The 19,516-nt window shown below is 44.3% G+C and overlaps 1 protein-coding gene across 1 annotated transcript in view; it reads left to right on the forward strand.

Moving 5' to 3' along the window:
• Positions 1–263: 263 nt before the first annotated feature.
• The window catches only part of ABCG1 (ATP binding cassette subfamily G member 1), a 63,690-nt gene continuing 44,437 nt past the window's right edge, over positions 264–19,516 (forward strand). The window contains exons 1-2 of the mRNA XM_076354498.1: positions 264–358; positions 3,589–3,832. Of these exons, the coding sequence (XP_076210613.1) occupies positions 317–358; positions 3,589–3,832 (286 nt within the window). The 5' untranslated portion in view covers positions 264–316. The remainder of the gene's footprint in view (positions 359–3,588; positions 3,833–19,516) is intronic.

Here is a 19,516-nt window from a genome sequence, read left to right on the forward strand (position 1 = left end):
ACAGCGGGGGCACGCTGCCCACGTTTCCCCACGGCGGAGGGGCGCCCCTAAGGGCTGGGGCCCTCCGGCCCCCCGGCCCCGCCCCGCCGGCTCTCCCCAGCCCCACGGTGGGGACCGCGGGGGCGGGCGGGGGCCGTGCCTGCCGCGGCGAGCCGGGGCGGAGGCGGCCCCAGCGCGGCGGGAGGCCGTTCCCTCCCTGCCTGCCTGCCCGCCTGCCTCCCGCAGCCAGTCTGGGCGGAGAGGCGGCACCCGAGGGCTCCGCGCGGTGCCGGCGGAGCGGGAGCCGCCGCCAGCAGCCAGGCGGGCAGCGAGGCACATGGCATGTCTGATGGCGGCTTTCTCCCTGGGCACCGCTTTGGTAAGGCGCGCCCTCCCCTCCCTGCCTCCCTCCGCGGGGCCGCGGCGAGGGGCGGGCGTGGGGGGGCTGCGCGGCCGGGGCGGACGAGGTGCGGGGCTGCGGGGGACGGAGCGAAGGCTCCGCGGAGCGCCTTCCCGCTCTCCCTGAGGGAAAACCGGGGCCGGGCGGCGGGCCCGGGGCTGCGTCCCGCCGGGGGGTGCCGGGTACGGGGTGCGGGGCAGCCCCCGATCGGCGGCGGGGTGTGTGAGGGGACGACGGCGCATGGCGGGGCTTGACCGCTGGTTACCTCTGGGCTGTAGCTAAGGCTGGGGGATTAGCGGCTGCTCCGAGCATGCTCCCTGCGCCGCTGCGCCCCGTCGTTTTCAAAACAGATTTGCGGAGGGACCGTAACCTTTGCATAACACCCGGGGCGAGCGGCACATGGGCGGGAGCCGGGGGGGGGGGGACGCACAGCGGGGAGGTGGCTGGGGAAGGAGCGGGCAGAGCCTGTGGGACCGTCCTGCCGCTGGGAACGGGCGGGCGTTTGCTGCCGTGCCCGGTGGGCGCCGGGAAGCAGTCCAGCTCCTTACGGGCGAAATAAAACTATGTGGGAAATAAAGCTGCATGAAACCAAGTAAGACGGGAGCGCAGTCTTTGAGAACATAACGCTCTTCATGTCTGGTGCGCGGGGGGGTTGAAATGGACACCAGTTTGAAATGCACGGCTGTACGTACACGTCGGTGTGTCGGTGGAGAAACGGTTTGTTGATGTTAGCGGATGTATGAAGGGAGTTTGGTGTGTTTGAGGAGCGGTTGCTTACACAGGGCTCGGCTAAGTCTGTGGCTGTCGTAACCACCGGAGTTGCCCACCTCTTCGCAAGCAGAGATGATCCCGCGACTGGGAGCCATTTCCGCCACCCCAGGCTCTCGGGGGTGATCCTAGCCCATAGCAGGTGGTCCCTGGGGGGGGGATCCTCACCCATAGCAGGTGGTCCCTGGGGGGGCGATCCTCGCCCATAGCAGGTGGTCCTTGAGGGGGGGAGATCCTCGCCCATAGCAGGTGGTCCCTGGAGGAGGCAGGCGTGTGACTGAGGGCTGGCAGGATTCTGTCACCGTCTGCTGAAAACAGGCATTTCAGTCCACTGGGTGATGGAAATGGTTTGTCTAATGTCCCAGGAACAAAAGTCTCTGGCTTCATACTCACAGATGATTAAGTAGGCAGAGACAACGACTTTGTCCAAAGGATGTTTCTTTTTGAATTGATCTAAACCGGAGAAGCTCTGACCGTCCCCTGAATACTGAAGGTGACCTGCTCATTGAGTTTTAGTTTTTGGATATTCCCTCTGATGTGTGAAGGTGCTCAGTGGTTCCTCTGAACCAAACAGCTTATGAGTGCCAAAGTAAGCCTTGAAAACATTCAGGAAAGAATGTTAACTCACCTTCTCTTAATTTTTAGGGAAGAGGGAGGTTGCCCTACTTTAATTGTTCAGTTCTAAGATGTTTCACATTACTCTCGTTATGTTCAAATTACATGCCTTTACAGTCAACTATTTAAGAAACTGGGAGTAAGTGTTACTGGATACCTGACCTCTGAGTAAGTTGAGAGCACGATTAAAATTGCTCTCTTGAGAAAATGTGGTAAGTGGAGCTGATTTTTACATCCAGAACTTGGGGCTTGTGCTTGAAGAACCTGAAGATGCTAGCTATATAGTGGTTATGTAGGACTGTTTTTTTAATGTTTTTCATCAGCATTCATGACAAGTGACTGATCTGAGCAGCACTGCTTTTACAACATAAATGGGAAGACCACTAACGATGACAGAGAGGGTGAAAATGGCACAGTGAAAAGGAGGCACTGTGACTTCTTAGGTGCATTGGAGGACAGGTCGGGGGACACAGTGGCATGACCGACAGCTCTTTATTTGAGGGTGTTCAACACTGATGCCTTGAAAAATAGTGCAGCACATATGCTGTCCAAGAGATACCTTTGGGGACGTGTAGATTATTGGGCAGATGTGACAGCATGGAAAGCCTAGCACATAAGCCAGCTACAGAAGTCTTTGCCAATACAGTTCTGCATTAAAAATACTAAATTTTCTAATAGACAACTGTGCAGATGTTGGACCCTACTTATGACATTCTGCAAACAGCAGATGACAATGAACAGCCTCTGAACTGTTCAAAATTCTGCTTAGCTGAAGAAAATCCATGATTGTTTTACGTTCAGCTTTATACTCCTGTTGATACTGGTGCAAGGTGCCCGTGCAGGTAAAAAGAATGGAAGAAGTTCAGATTTTGTGTGCATAATAAAAAAAAAGAGAAAGGCAGGTGGCAAGCCATTGTCATGGTCAGGAGGGGAGGGGAAAAAGATTCGATCCAAAAAATGCCAAGTGGAATTGCACTGAGTGCTATGATGGGCAAAGCGTAGTAAGAGGTATGGCTGTAAGCATAAAGCATTGACCTTACAGTGTCAACGGTGCAAGTACTGGAGCAGGGTTTAATATGTTTGTGTAGCTGATAAGATTTCCATTAGGTATCACTGTCAAACAAGGACAGTGTGCAAGGATTTTGGGTGGAAAGCACTGTGCTTTCCTAACAGACTTCTAGGAAAGAAGTTGTTCTGTTCCAGGTTGCAAAGTCTGCAGAACTGTCAGTGCAGGAGCAAATAAGGCACAAAATAGTACATTTCAAAATTCGCAGAAGTATAACTTGTGCAGTTTCACATTTACAGAAGTGTATTCTGATCCAAAGGAATAAGAGCTCTTAGACTTTTTGAGTGGTTGTCTTTTGAAATGTCTGCACAAATAATAGTTCAGCTAGCTCCCTTCCCCCTTCTGCTCTGTCCCAATACAAGCCCTGGAATCAGAGTAACTAGAACCAAATTCTTTGAGTGCATGAGAAACCAAATACAATGGGGACTGAACTTATAAATGTTCTATTAATCTGGTGCGAGAGCTACTCTGTTCTGAAGATACTAATGTGCTGTGTATATACCCTTTGAGGGGAAACTGGTGCTAAAGGAACTGCCCTTTGTGTGCTGCAAGTGCAAGAGCTCTTTTACCTCTTCTGTCAAGGCACTGCCAGAACAAACAAAAGATTGTTTTATTTTTTTTTCCTTTCACATTTCAGCGCATTACTGTGCTGGATTCTTGTGTTATTGAAATAATAATTCTTCTAATGCAGAAGGTTTTGAAATGTGTTCCTAAACAAAAGTCTGTGAACTTTGTCCTTTCTCCAACTTTTTCCCTCTAGAACGGCAGCAATTCTGCTTGTACCATGGCCGAGCCAAAGTCAGTGTGTGTTTCAGTGGATGAAGTGGTCTCAAATGGCACAGATAACCAAGACATTCGACTGATGAATGGACATTTAAAAAAGGTAGACAATACTCTGACAGAAGCTCATCGTTTCTCCTACCTACCCCGCAGACCAGCTGTGAATATTGAGTTTAAAGAACTGTCATACTCTATCCAAGAGGGGCCATGGTGGAGGAAGAAAGGTGAGAAAAACAATGTTCTCGCTAACATACAAACGTTATTGCCCATGTGGGTGGTCATGATAGGTGGAATGAGTCTGTTGTGGATGGCGAACAAAGCGAGTAAAGAGAACATGTTTTCACAGTTGCTTTTTGCTTGGCTTCTTGATATACCCACTGCCCCTCAGCTGGCACCAGGGAACTTTCCTGGAGCCTGATGCAGTGGGGTATACGGCCCCTTGCACTCCAAGAAACTGTAGATGCAGTAGTTCACACAACTGCTTGTTTTTGCCTCCCAATTCTCAATTATCTGAAGTAAATATAGTATTGCTGTGCTGCCAAATATCTGTCCTGTGATCTTGCATGTCTACAATTTATTGTTGAGGGTGGGTAGAGCATGCAGTAGTTTAAAGATGGGGGTGGGGGGAAAGAGGATGCTTTTTTTACTTTTGCAATTGGCTGTTTTGTGAGATACTTATTTTTTTCAGAACTCTTTCAGAACAGCAGGCATCTCAGAATTTCAGAAGGCATTTGAATCCAGGATAAAAATTACTCTCTTAAAATGCTGTGTTTGGAAATAAATGCTGTGACCTATAGGAATGTCAGCCCATCCATGTCTCTTGGTGTTCTACAATGGGTCTCTCTAACCTCACCATTTCTTTTAACTGATGAAATCATAGAATCATAGAATCATAGAATAGTTTGGGTTGGAAGGAACCTCTAAAGGTCATCTAGTCCAAGCCCCCTGCAATGAGCAGGGACATCTTCAACTCGATCAGGTTGCTCAGAGCCCCCTCCAACCTGACCTGGAATGTTTCCAGGGATGGGGCATCCACCACCTCTCTGGGCAACCTGTGCCAGTGTTTCACCACCCTCAGCGTAAAAAATTTCTTCCTCATATCTAATCTAAAACTACCCCCCTTTAGTTTAAAGCCATTCCCCCTTGTCCTGTCGCAACAGGCCCTGCTAAAAAGTTTGTCCCCATCTTTTTTATAAGCCCCTTTAAGTACTGATAGGCTGCAATAAGGTCTCCCCGAAGCCTTCTCTTCTCTAGGCTGAACAACCCCAACTCTCTCAGCCTTTCCTCATAGGAGAGGTGTTCCATCCCCCTGATTGTTTTTGCGGCCCTCTTCTGGACCTGCTCCAACAGGTCCGTGTCTGTCTTATGCTGAGGGCTCCAGAGCTGGATGCAGTACTCCAGGTGGGGTCTCGCCAGAGCAGAGTAGAGGGGCAGAATCACCTCCCTCGACCTGCTGGCCACGCTGCTTTTGGCGCAGCCCAGGATACGATTGGCCGCCTGGGCTGCGAGCACACATTGCTGGCTCATGTCCAGCTTTTCATCCACCGGTACCCCCAAGTCCTTCTCGGCAGGGCTGCTCTCAATCCCTTCATCCCCCAGCCTGTATTGATACCGGGGGTTGCCCCGACCCAGGGGCAGGACCTTGCACTTGGCCTTGTTAAACCTCATGAGGTTCACAGGGGCCCACTTCTCGAGCTTGTCCAGGTCCCTCTGGATGGCATCCCGTCCCTCTGGCATGTCAACCGCACCACTCAGCTTGGTGTCATCTGCAAACTTGCTGAGGGTGCGCTCGATCCCACTGTCTATGTCACTGATGAAGATATTAAACAGTACCGGTCCCAATACGGACCCCTGCGGGACGCCACTCGTCACCGATCTCCATCTGGACATTGAGCTGTTGACCACTACCCTCTGGATGCAACCACCTAACCAGTTCCTCACCCACCGGACAGTCCACCCATCAAATCCATACCTCTCCAGTTTAGAGAGAAGGATGTTGTGGGGGACCGTGTCAAAGGCCTTACAGAGGTCCAGAGAGACGACATCTGTAGCCCTTCCCGTGTCCACTGACGTAGTCACTCCATCACAGAAGGCCACTTGGTCAGTCAGGCAGGACTTGCCCTTGGTGAAGCCAATCACTGGCTATTGCTAGGACTGAATCCTGAGGTTTAGTCAAGGACCAGGATGCTCTTGCTAGCTATTTTATAGAATCACAGAATAGTTTGGTTTGGAAGGGACCTCTAAAGGTCACCTAGTCTAACCCCCCTGCCGTGGGGGGTTTATTACTATGCTAATAATACACAGCAAAGCGTTCACAGCCTGCAACACAGGGCACACCAAAATGATAGAGATATCGAATGCATCTCAAGGAAGTGAAGTGTTACCACTTTCCTCTCACAATCCAGTTTCACTTATAGTTGGCTCTGAGACAATTCTTCTGGTGCTGATTTACTGATGGGAGTAAGGAGGGCATATTCAGCTCTCTTCTTCATATGTTCTTGGTCTATTCCAGTTCTGAAAGGTGGGTGTAAGGTGGCTCTGTCCTTTTTTCTGCTTTGCATTTCTTCTTTTTATACTTTCACCTGCTTTGTGTAGCCATGTGTTTCCTAGAGAGTTTTTGGGTTTTTGTGTGTGTGTGTGACTCGTCATCTCTGAAAGGAAAACTAGGTCGTGCAGTAAATTCCTGCTAGTGAGAAGAAGTAAGCCCAAGAGAAAATACTGAAATCTTAAGGAGAATTTTGTGTACTAAATGACATAATTGCTCTTCCTTGAGGAATTCTCTCTTAGTAACATAAATTGGTATGGTTGTGTGCTTTAGTTCTTTTTAAGAGATAAGCCCTTGCCAACGCGCCGCTCACCTGAGCCATACTTGATACCTGCACTTGCCCTGAATCTGTAAATCCACTTGAAATTGTTTCACAAAGTACATTCCTGCTGTCTGGAAATTGTGTCATTATCACAACACCAAGGCTTTAATAGTCTAAAAACGTGTGGTATGAAAAACACTGGATCTATGGCCATGGAAGTGCTACTGTATGTGGACAGCCTGTGCATACAGTTATTAATTTGTTGAAGGATGTGCAAACTTGAGGCTTTAATGGTTTTTTCAACATCAAAACTGTATGTACACACACCTGCCTTCTTTTAATTATTAAAATTACATGTAGCCATACTGTCCATAGGAGGACAACTTGGTTTGGCAGCAACTTTCGTACATTCAAAATTATTTTTGATCTTACCAGAACAAACTCAAATGTTGAAGTTTTTTTCCCCCCAAGAAATGGAACTATGCCATAGTGTCTCATGTAAGATTTAAAAACTTGAGGGTTTTAACTGGATCTCTTTCTTACTGGCCAAAAGGGATCGAGGGGCTCTAGACCAAAAATGTCTGTCCACATTTGCGGACATGTCTGAGTGACTTGGCTTGAACAAAATGGCACATCCTGACAAAATGTACTGCTGCTGAACAGGACCAGTTGCGGTATTTAGCTCTAGGGCATGGCTGGCTATGACTGTGTCACTACACTTAGATTTTAAAGAGGAGATTACACTTTTCTGGCTGTCTGTGAGCAGGAATTCATATTCTCCCCTCCTCACCTGGTCTTGCACCATATGTCTTTCCTTGGACCACTAAGGACAGCTTCTGAGTTGCTGTGAGGCATGCTGTCTGCCAGCAGGTCTTGGCACTTTTCTGCTAGCCAAGGTTCTAAAAAAGACTTGAGGGGGTTTACAGTCGATGCCAAGCTGAATGTGAGCCAAAATGTATTCTCACTGCAAGTAAGGTAAACCGCATAATAAGCTACCTTTGGAGGACCTGGCCAGATGGAGGCAAGTTGTTACCCTTCTCAACGTTGGTGAGAGTACAACTGGAATACCGTATCCAGTTTTGGTCCCTCCAGATCAACAGAGATATTGGGAAGCTGGAAAGGGTCTGTCAGAGGGGTAAAAAATTGGTCAGGGGACCTACAAAGAGAGGCTGAGGAGGCTGGGCGTGTTCGGTCTAGTGAAGGGAAAGCTAGGGGATGATCTCATTCTGGTGTACGACTACCTAGAGGGCAGCCATAAAGACAGTGGAGCCAAACTCCTGTCAGTAGTGCCAGCTGATGTACAAGAGCCAATGGTCACATACTGCAGTTTGGGTGGCTTATGGTGGACGTTAGGAAATATCCGTTCACCGGGAGGTTGGTGCAGCACTGGAACAGGTCATCCAGAGATGGTATGCTTTCTCCATACCAGGGGGTGTAGGAAATTTGGCTGGGCAGAGCCACAGCTGACCTGATCTTGCATTGGTGATCGTCTAGCTTTGAGCAGAAGGCTGGACTAGGTGACCTCCAGAGGTCCCTTCCAAGCCGCACTTCTATGATTCAGTGAATTGCTAGCCAGGTTATAGAAACCTTCTATAAACAAACTTTCCTCACAGCCATGTTCTTTACTCCAGGGACTGACCCAATGTGTTGCTTTTAATAGAAAAGGTTTTCCACTAGAGAAATAGAAAACTGAGTTGTCTAAGTTGTCTCAAATGAAGGTAAGGACCGAACTGTCAGATTCCTTGAATTGTTTTTAGTGGTTCTGCAATAGAATTTGTGTGCAATTTGGGCTATCTCTATTTAAAACTGGTGGGCTTGTAGATGAATACATTACACCTAAAACTATTCTGAATGCCTCTTACTGGTTTCTCCCCCAGTGGGAAACTGGGACTTTGCAATGGTTTTTAATCTGTCTCTGCTCAACAAAAGGGCAATATTGTGCCTTGAAACACTGGTGGATGTTTTAGCTCTACACTCCCTGTGGGTTCCCTGTGGTAAAAGGATCTGTCATTGCCGTGATGTGAAATTTTTAAAGTCACTTTTTTATGAGAAGAGTAGCAGAAAACACATTCCTGCAGGTACAAAGCCCAGTGTAGGAAATACAACACATTTTTAAAAAAGAGTAAACTTGTATGCACAAGCTGAAAAAAAAAATAAGATGGGAGATATCTCTCAGTTCACATTGTCCTTGGGTGCTGGTTGTGGCAGTAAGCGATAAGGGATGCTGTTATGAAAATGTGCCTTTTAAATTAATGGTGTTTCTATTCTGAAATGGAGCTTGGGAAAAAATTCTGCTCTTCCTACATCTTTCTCCATGACTGTAATGAATTAGTTAAAACCTTTCATGAGTGTTGGATCACAAAGGGAGAAGTATAGTTTCCTTGCAAAGACAATTTGTGCCAGCACATTGGAGAGGAATTCAGCTAAAGACCAACATTGAACAAAAAAATGTACTCCCTTCAGTAAAAATGGTATTGCAAAGTAATGTTAAGGTTAGGCTCTAAATTAACAAAAGGAGGAATAATTAGTAATGCTGCCATTGTGTTCTGTACCTAGCTGTATTGTTCAGACAATGAAACTCATGGTATGTAACATCATTTACTTTTTTATTAAAAGCACAAAGAAATGCGAATTTGCATTGCTTGTCAACAACAAAGAAGCTAAATAAGCCATCACAGACTTCAAATTAGAGTTTTTCATTGATTTGTGTCTCAGCCTTAAAATGCCTAATTTATCTATGAAATTTCATTTTCTCTTTAAAAATAAGGAAGGGCATTTTCATTCTCAGATTTACATGATAAATGCTGTTCTAGTCATTTTAATGAGGTTTTATCAAATTCATAGCAAAGATTGGTATGACTCTGGACCTGATTTATTCATGTTGTAATTCCTCCTGAAGTCAGTGGTATTAACAGGGAAGGAATCTGGTAGGTGAGTCCTTGATCAAAGAAGCTATATCTGACCCATTCTGTTCAGTAGGAGTTCTTACAATATGGGAATGTGGAAAAGGTTACAGAGCTAAAAGTTTCAGAAGGTCTCAGATGACTTTGGCATTTTCCCCATAAAGCTTTTAGGGAATTAGTCAACTGGTAGAATCATCTATTTCTTCAATTTTGAAGGAAAGAGATTGATAAGTGACTTAATCCAGATCTTGTGAGGGTAAGGATCTTCCAGAACCAAAAATGTGTCTTGATCTTTGAATCCTGCCTTTGTTCAAGCATGTGCCAGGGGTCTCCTGTGGTCAGCAAGGTTCCAGATTTGTGTAAGAAAGAGAGCTGCAGGACTGCTGGAGCAGAGACAGTGTGTTGTAAGATGAAGATGAACTGGCAAAGCCAGAAAAAGGAAACTTCAGCACACAAAGAAGTAGTAGGGCTGTTTAGTCCGAGAATGCCTTCTTTCGTTCAGAAAGAGGGAGCCGGCTGGCTTGGAGGGGAAGAAGAAGGGGAGAGTCCTCTGTTAGATCCAGTATGGGCTTCTTAAACGAGGAAAAGCAAGACCCACAGAGCTTCAGAGCAAACTGTGTCCAAAATTTCAGTGTCTTGTCACAAAGCCATTTATCGAAGGGTTGAGAAAGAGATCTGAAAGTGGGTCTTATCTTGGCTTCTGAACTGTCTGTTTAAACTGCAGTTTGAAATGCAAACCACAGAAACATATACTGGTTTTATCAGTTTATAGAAAAATTATAGACGCGTAGGTTTTAATTCTAGGACTGCCTGAAAAACTGAGAGGATTTTGGAGGAAAGTCACTGCCTTAGGTTTCTGCCAGTTTTGTTAAAAGTGCCATAAAGTAATCTGAATAGAATGAGTGGTTTGGGGATAAAATTATGGATAGTCCCAAATATGAAGAGGGCATGAAAAGTACTTTGGAGCCTTCTGTCTTGGTCAAATTCATTCAGCTTTACTTTGAAAAGATAAATAGATTCTATACACCCACCAAAGGACATTTGTCCTGTTGTTTCTAGGTGTTTTTGTTATAATGTAGGATGGAAATGGAAATATTGTTCCTACATAATTTGAGCGCCTCCAGGAAGAAAGGAGTAATAAATTGGCTTTCAAAACTCCACAACAACTCAGGGATTACTTTTTTCCCCTCATACTTGTCAGTATTCATGGTTAATTAGGCAGCATTTTAGTTGGAAATTTCTCCGTTGTTATTTTTAGGACTGTAATGACTCATTTATGCTGCGTTCAAGTGCAAGTTCTGGTAGAATTTGGTCTTCAGTAACCTCTGAGGGAACGGGCTCCAGCCGGTCAAAATGTGGCTGGGTATTTTTATGGAGCGGTTTAGTAGCAATACAGAAATTCATGCTCAGCAGAAAATGTGATATTTCTGTTATTTTGGGTTTGTTCTAATGGCTCAGACCCTGTGGAAACAATCAGCCGGAGAGGTGCTGTGTCTCAAAGTTTCATAGCTTTGAGATTCAGCACATTAAACGGCAGGAGTGGAAGGAGGGGAATGAAGGACTGTGCTTATTCTGGATGGCTCTGTCGTGTCCGATGGGGAAACACGGAGTCTTTGGCAGGTTGCTTGATATTCATGAAACACAAAAAGTGGCCGTCACAGTCCAAGATAGCATCATCAAAACAGCTAGATACCTACATTTCAGCGAAGAGGTCTGTGTATTACGTTAGTACTGATCTCTGCATAAGATGGAAACTTAACCCACTGTCAAATCATCAGCAGAGATTTAAACAGGCTGGGTTTCACTGGTTTGCTTTGGTGCTCTGTTGCGAATTAGTTCTGGTACGTGCGCTTGGACAGACCTGTTTCTTTTTATTTAGTTAGGCTTTTTTTGCTGCATCCTTTCTGTGACTTCATTTACAAGATTTTACCCGCCCCCCCCCCCGAGACATCTGAAGACCCAAATGAAAAAGGGGAGGGGGGGCGAGGAGGGGAGGATTTGCCCTAAATTATTTGCTAATCCTTGCTGGAGGAGTCAGAAAAAGCCTGTCCTCATCCCCAGCAGGTGCACTGCGGTAGAGGTGCCGCATGCACGGTCTGGGTCTCGCCCGGCGCGGTTACTGGCGGGCAATGCACTGCAGTAACCCGTCGGTGATGCTCTCACCCCTCCGCCCGGGCCCTGGTTGGCTGCTCCAGGCACTGTTGCTAAGATGGGAGGAAAAGATGCAGAACAGTTAAGAGCAAAACCCACTTTCCGAGAGAGGGTTTGTTGGGGGTTTTTTTCCGCCTTTCTCTGACAGATGGGTTGTATTGTTTTCATCCATTTTTGCCTGCTTTGTCTGAGAGCGTGTTTTTATCTCGGAGAGCAGGATGTATGCAAATTAAGATCCATATGTTAGAAAGAATAACCAAGTTAAGCTGGTTGAAATGAACTGCGATACTAGTAAAAAGCTCTTTAAGCAAATATTTTGTGGATCCTTTTTCGGTGACTTAAAATGTTAGTGAAATTAATGAAAATGAAACATGATTTTTAGCAGAGGATTTCTAAACGCGTTTCAACCTTGATAAAATCCATGCAGTTTTTCTTTTAACACTTAAGCTGTCTCAAGGTGGTAAAAATATACTGAGTAGTCACTGTTACCGGCATAGTTCACAGTGTTTTATTAAGTGATACAAAACTCTTCCTAGCATCCTCTTGCATGGGTTGTATAAAATAGAGGTTACTGGGGACAAGTCTTGGTCAGCCCCTTTGTCTGATCCTTCTACCGTTTCCCAGCTGAGTATGACCTTAGTTCAGCATTACTTGTTTTCCTCCATGCGGAACCCATTGTTGTTGTGGGTTTGGTTTGGGGGTTTTTTTGTACCTGGAGCTTTTTTTGGAAATGTGTCTGAGTTTGACTCAGTGAGTTTTGGTCACTGAGTCTTTGTGTGAGTAGAACATATTTTTCTTCTTTCTCTTTGCTGTATTGTTTATTAAAACTAAACATTACAATGACCTGACTGTTTTTCATTCTAGCTGATGTTTTAATACAACAAATTTTATTAGTTGCTGTTGTGAAAACTTGTGGCCGAGAAAGGAAGTTTTAGAGAGATACCAATTAAATCATTTCAGATTTTATATGCCAGGGAAGTGGTGATGGCAGTGGTGATGATGAGTTGTCGGGATTTTGAGCTATGGTCTCTGCTGTTTCCATCTCACAGTAAGCATGTGTTGGGGGCTGGCTGTAACTCACCCTGACAGCCCTCTACTACAACTTTCTGTACACTGAGTGGGATCTGACAGCTTTGCTGTCCTCTGCCCATACGCAGTCATGCCTTGCTCGAGGTGTTAAGGAGGTAGAGACCGCATGCACCATCAGATGGGTGTACTTTTTTCACGTTTCAGAGTAGAATTTGGTCCATAGTCTGAAGATATGTCTGAAGTCTGAAGGAAGATGAAGCAAGAGTCATTTTGCAATTGAAGGCTTCAGCCATCAGATGGTTCATCAGGGTTCTCCATAACCTCAGTAAAAGGAAAGAGAAATCACAAAAGCAACGAAGAATAGAAGCTAGCTCAAAAGTAAAAATGCTGTTAAGAGTCCATTTTTACTTGTGTATTTACATGCCATTTTGGAAAATGCCTTCTGGAAGCCCATGGGGTCTAAACTTACCTGCTTGCTAAGGCCAGTCTTTTGTTCTCGGGGGATTTAATATCTCAGAGTTCAGCTCTGTATTCTCTAAGAAATTAATTGCTTCACACTTCCCTATAGCATTGTTCTTGTAGGTAAACTGGCTGGCTTTGGGAAGACAAAGTTCAGGGAACATGATACTACTCAAAATGTGGCAGACACTCACAAGGAATACTCAACTGCATTATAATTCACAACTGTACCCGTTAAACTGATGGCTACCTTTGTCCTCTATTAGAAAACAGTGTTTGGTCTTACTATTAAAATTAACATCTCAAGACTTACTCGAAACAACATGCAAGGACAATCCCAGCAAAATTTACATGATAGTTTAGCATACAGGAATGAACTGATTGGGATTTAAAATTAAAGCATTGCAAACTGAAGGGTGGGTGTTCAGTCTCAAGATGAATGTCCTTGAGGCAAAACCTAAATGCATTAGCCGAAAAGGCCATGCCTTATCCCCAGAACCTCTCTGACTTGCACTCTTGAGATGCGTAAGGATATATCTCTAACATGAGACTGGGTTTTTGACAAAAATAAGCTGGGAGTTTAGGTCAGCTTGCCATTATACAAAGTCAGAGAAGGTCCACCTGGTCCGGTGTCCCTTCTCAGCAGGTAGAGCTGAATGCTTGGGGAAGAGTTCAAGTGCAGGCAAGTGTGTAGTAGTGTTCCCCTGGGTTCTCGCAGCTTGCAGCTCAGAGGTTTCCTGAGCTAGTTGTAGTATCTTTGTATTTACTAGCTTTTGACGGATTTTTCTTTTGTAAAATCATTCACTTGCCCCCTGAACCTAAGTGGGCTTTTGGTGTTCACGCTGTCACCTCGCTATTTGCCTCCTTTTTCAAACCATTCAGGAGTAAGGTGAACAGCACATAGCCTGATAAAGATTCCCTGAGACTTGGGTAAGCTTTTTTCATTGATTGACCGCTGACTCCTACTCTTTTGTTTCCTGTTGCTTTATCTGCTTCCTCATTTATTTGAGAACCGGCCATCTACCTTCTTGTGAGATTCATTTATTTAAGAATTTTAATAAAAGACTATGTTGAAACATGACATCCATGTAAGATGACAAAGTGGCCCTCTTTTTTTAGGTATTACTTCCAAAAGACATCACATGCGATTTATATTACCAAATTTTGTATCAGAGACTTCTGCAAAAGATCTGTCTTTTTTCTCTATCAAAAGCACTGGGACAGTAACAAGCTGAGATGTTGGTGGTTCAGATTGCCTGCCCACTGTGCCTGCTTTGAACCTAGAAGCTAGCAATTTTTGTTTAACACCATTGGTACAGAGGACAGCAAAACCACCAGTCCTTACTTAGACAGTACCAAGTGGAAAATTTAGTTCTCTAGTATGAAGGTAGTTCACAAGCACAGCTTTAGTGCTTAGGACTGGCAGAGTCCTCCTCATCAAGCCCAGGACCAAGCTGTAGCAGGCATCTTCTTCTTGTTAATTAGGAAATGGAAAGACTGAGGGTCCCCAAATCCGTCCAGATGTAGTCGCTTTTTCACCAACTTTCAAATACATGAAAAGGATTTACGGTATAATAAAATATGTATGGGAGAATTACTGCCCTTTTCAACCAATTCTTTAACTTGTTCATCCCCAAAACAACACGTTAAGTGTGATGGAAAAGGGTCACAGCACATACATAGAAGGCCAAGCAATTTTGGTTGTTTTCAGTAACTATTTGAATCTCAATAGATTCCTACAAGTAGATGTTCTTATATATTTCATTTGTTCCTGAAATAATTATCAGGAGGCCTGTTGAAATATCCCATTGGTGATGATTCATATATTTGAAAATGGCTCCCTTGTGAATTATGTGCTTTAGTGCAGATGTTTGCATTTAATTTGGCCTTTGGATACTTCGTCTCTTAGAAAAGAAGATTTTAGAATGAATATTTGATACAGAATGTAAGCGGTAGTATAAAATACAGAAGGACTAGTGCTATGTAAGTGTCTCTGGAATGAGGACAAAATAATTCTGTCTAGGAAATGGTGTGGCTGGAGACGCATGCTGCAGTATGTCTTGAGTCACTCTTCGGGAACCTTTGTAACTGCGTTTCCCGATTGCACTTTCTTGTCGCTGTTAGGCTTGTATTCTCATTTACAGTTCATTTAGACTTCGCTGATTTCAGGGGGAGAAACAGATGCATTCTGAAGACTTAATTCTCTTCAGAGAGGATAGAGATGAAGCTGTCCAAATTCTTATCAGAAAGAAGTATGTGGAATTACATAATAGTTGACTGAGTTAACCTCTTTTTTGTTTGTTCGTTTTTTGTTACATATCTGTTCCAAAGAAAAATAAATGGCAGAGACCTTGGCTTTACAAGATAATTTACCATCTGCCTCTCATTTAGTATCTACAGCCTACATCTTTTGTGTAAGAATCATATTTCTTCCTGCTTTGCATGTTTAGAATAATAATAAATGTTGTTTATAATTGCAGTACATCTGCTACAGGAGAGAGGAGAAGATGGAACATGCAGTGGTCAGGTTCCTGGGTAAATGAGAATGAGACCTCTGCTCTGTCTCTTGCTGATCTTCAGAGGGTAGGCTTTTATGGCAGATGAGAAGAAAGGAATTTCAAGTGAAGTGATGCACCTAGTTAATAGGAAATTTGAAGAAAAAAAAAATCTGAAGGTTTTAATACTCTTGTTAAGCAATGGAGTTAAATTCTGCCCTGTTGCATCTGTTTTGTGCTTGTGGAAGCAGCCAAGTCGATGAGGCTGCACTGATAGAGCATGGCTAGTATAATTTTTTTAGTCATGATCCAGTTACTACCTCAAGTGCTTCGGAAATTAAACACTCTAATAGCACCAGCATGACAGGGCTAGAATTGGTAAATGAGTACACAATTAAAAGGAAGGGGGTTGAAAGTAAATATTTGCTGTTAGAGGAAGGGCAGTTATTTTTTCTGGGTCAAAAAGCCACGAACTTCAGCCAGCTTGTTGTATATGAATATTGAGGCCCGACTGTCTAAAATAATTATTTGAGGCTCATAAAGCTGAAGCCTGTGGGTGGCTGTCTGGGACTGAGTTCCTCTTCCTTCCCCACTCAGAGAGGTGAAGGTCATATGCTGCCACCAGAGAAACATGAGGGTCAGAAAGACAAGGAAAAATGCAGAGGGGTGCATCTGTGCACAGCTGGCCATGAAAAGTTACTCTCTTGGATTTTGGTTTTGACCCTGAGTCTTGGAGAATTACTTCAAGGAGAATTTGCCCCAGAGGAGCAAATTGACAGTAAATAAATATTAAGTGTGCAGATGCTGGATCAGAGACCTTTCTGAAAACCAGTTGGGTCAGATCTGTTTTGTAATCAGAACTGCGAGTTCTTCACGAGAAGTTTGCAAGAGTTTCTAATGGCCATGATTGTAAAACAAGACCGTTGGCAGTAGCTGAATCTGGAGGGGCTTCGGGACCCAAGGCGATTCCTCCTGCCCCAGCCCAATTGGTACGTGGCAGCCTCAGTTCTGTATTTACAGGTCCAGTTAGTGACGAGGCAGGGCACGTATTCCCAATAGGCACACACACACATCCATACATGCAATACACTCAGCCAGCCACACGGACCAGCACAAGGACAGAAGTGCCTTTACGGCACCCACCTAAACACAGACGGCACTTGTGCAAACCTGACCACCACTGGTGGCTCACTGCCGTTCCTCCCTGCTGGCTGCTGGTGGGTTGCACATGCACACAAGACAGGTCTCTCCACCAGTGGGTTTTGGACACTCTGTCAGTCCAATCACTGGCCCAGATTCTGGTCTCCTCCAGTTGTTGGTACGTGGACCTACAAGCCGTCAGATTTGCAATCTCTCACTCCAGCAGCTGGCACGCAAACTTCTGCTACTCACCAGTGAGTCCATCGTGGTATTTGCTAGTGTTCATGCACGCAGGCTCACAGTAGAGAGTGCATTCACACGGTAGATAGTTGGGAATAGTGTTTAGCAGGAGTACAGGTTAGACTGCGGTGATCAGGGGCAGGGCTCGGTCAGACAGGTGTACTGACCAGTTGCCTGTTCACATGTGTCTGGCCCCTTCCCCTTTTACATTTTCTCAGGCTTCTTCCTCCTCAGTCCTTGATCGATCCCTTTCTCTGCCTTTGGCAGTTCCCCTAAACGTCCTGTGATAAGTATTTCTCACTATCCATAATTCCCATAGGCACCCCACGTCTGGTTTTACACCATCCCAAACTTCTGTTCCCCCTGCATGACATGGTAAATCCTATTCCCCGGGAGGCCATCGCCCCCTCTCACTTGCACGGCGTTCCAGGGAGAGAGTTTCCCTGTTGACGCATCTCGGTGGACTTTCCTCCAGGAGCAGTGGTCCTGTCCTTTTCCTCTGAGCGTCTTCAGAGTGGCCGATTCAGGGGGCTGCATTTGCACTGGGTAGGTTAGTAGGGTTGGTCCTCTGAGCCTCGACTCGGTCTCTGTGCTCCGTGTGACTGGCCTTTTACCACGTAACTGAGCAAAGACCATTTTTAGACCTTTTTGGCTGATTTGATTTTTCTAAGTTTTCTATTTAAAAAAAAATGAAATAATGTGGCTGGCCAGTTGCTTGTTTAAGCCCATGGAAAGTTTCCCCGTGATGTAAATCGTCATGGAAGTGGAACTCACACTGGCACATTTTTACTCTCACATGTGAAAGTTTCAGGAAAGTTGTGAGTAACTGCAAACAGGGAATCGAGTTGCTGCCACTTGTGTTTATAATAAATCAGGTTCTGCTGTCTTAAAGGCTGAGTTATGACTATGTATGTGTGCGAGCTGCTATATCAAAAACAGTCAGAGGAGCTTGACAGACATTCCTGAAGAAGGTTGACTATTTATTTCTTGTCCGGGAGAAAGATGATGTAAACCTCAAGGAGAAATACATTACCTGAAGTAGTCACAAGTCCATGAACCCTGGGACACCTAAGACTAGGTGTTCAGAGAACGATTGTGTCTTGTCCGGTAATAGTATGACACCTGGGGACACCAAAAGAAAGATGAAACTTCAGAAGATGCATAATAACACTTGACATATTTTCTCTTTAGCCTCCAAACAGAAGTATTAGCATCAATCTCCTGAATCCCATATGCTTTAAATATGCTATGTACACGTTATAAAACCAACTGAATAAATAAAGCAGGCCTTCCCGTACAGGGCATGGCTGTGGCATTTTAACACTCAGCATTTGATTCTTATTGACAGGTAGTAAAAATAAACTCCCCAAACAAAGTGAGTTGGGGCAAAAAGTGACACACATTCTGCAATAAATAAAACTAACTTAGAAGCCAACCTACAGCTCATCTCAGATGTTCATACAATGCCAGTTTAAAAGTACAGGGCCAAATGAACCTTGAAATCACCGCAATGGCATAATGAATAGAGATTACCCAAGGAACAGGTATCGACAGTCTGCTAGGAGTGTTGTCCTATGATAGAACATTTTGGACCAATTCATCCCTAATATAAATTAACTGAAATGAATAAAGCTTGCTGAAGGAAGAGTATGGCCCAATACCCAAAAGACACTTTTTCACTCATTAATATGGTTTACTGCTAAAACTGCATTCTAAAAACTACAGAAGCTAATGCAGTTCATGTGAAATGTCAGTGTTGAATGTCAACCAATATGCCGTTCGGGCCAAACTAGACTTTCAACTACCAGGGTAATAAAGCAAAGGCCATCTTTTTCCCACTCCCTCCCATCACCCACAGTTTTAACCTAAGAAAACTTGTCCTGACTTGGATTCCAACTCCTGTCCAGATAGTCAGCATTACAAATGAGAGAGTGCAAGGCACGTTCATATGGTGATGGAAATATGTCAGCAGCCATCATCCAATATAGGCGTGTCTCAAAGCATCAGAGGCCCCCCTTTCAGAGTGCGAAGAGTAATGTATTGCTTCTTACCAAGATTTCTAAATTTTCTTTTTAGTAATCTGCGAGTATATTGTATGCTCATTGTCTTTATATATATCGCTAAATACATTCAATATAATGTATATATATAGATACATCTAATATATTTATATGGATATGTATAAATATAGGTGTGAGTATATATATACACATACCTATTATCTCTGTTTTCATATGTATATGTGTATATATGCACATAAGCCCATACACTCTGGTATATTTATTTATGTACAAAAACTGGCTGTGTATCACTATAACAAATATTTTGAAGATAATATATTTCTAGAGGTGTATATTCCTCCTCCTTTGTAGTGACAAGATGATATAATTATAGAAAAGCAGTAACAACCTGATTTTTTTTAAAATGAAAAGCAAAAGAATATCGGTTGCTTAGAAGTGGTTCAAGTCTGTTGCTACTGGGTTAACGGCATAACAAGCTAAAGTAGCAGGAAAAATGACTGTAAAATGGAAGCTGTTTTATCCACCTGAATGCCAGTGGTGTAAAGAATGGTATAAAGAAAAGACAGCATTTTGCTGATGCTTTTCAATAGGGACTTACTGCATTACATAAGTTGAGTAATTTCCTGCTCTCAGTCATTTCTCTTGTAATCAGATTGCTTGTGC

This window comes from Aptenodytes patagonicus, chromosome 1, assembly GCF_965638725.1.
Source record: "Aptenodytes patagonicus chromosome 1, bAptPat1.pri.cur, whole genome shotgun sequence".
Lineage (NCBI taxonomy): Eukaryota > Metazoa > Chordata > Aves > Sphenisciformes > Spheniscidae > Aptenodytes > Aptenodytes patagonicus.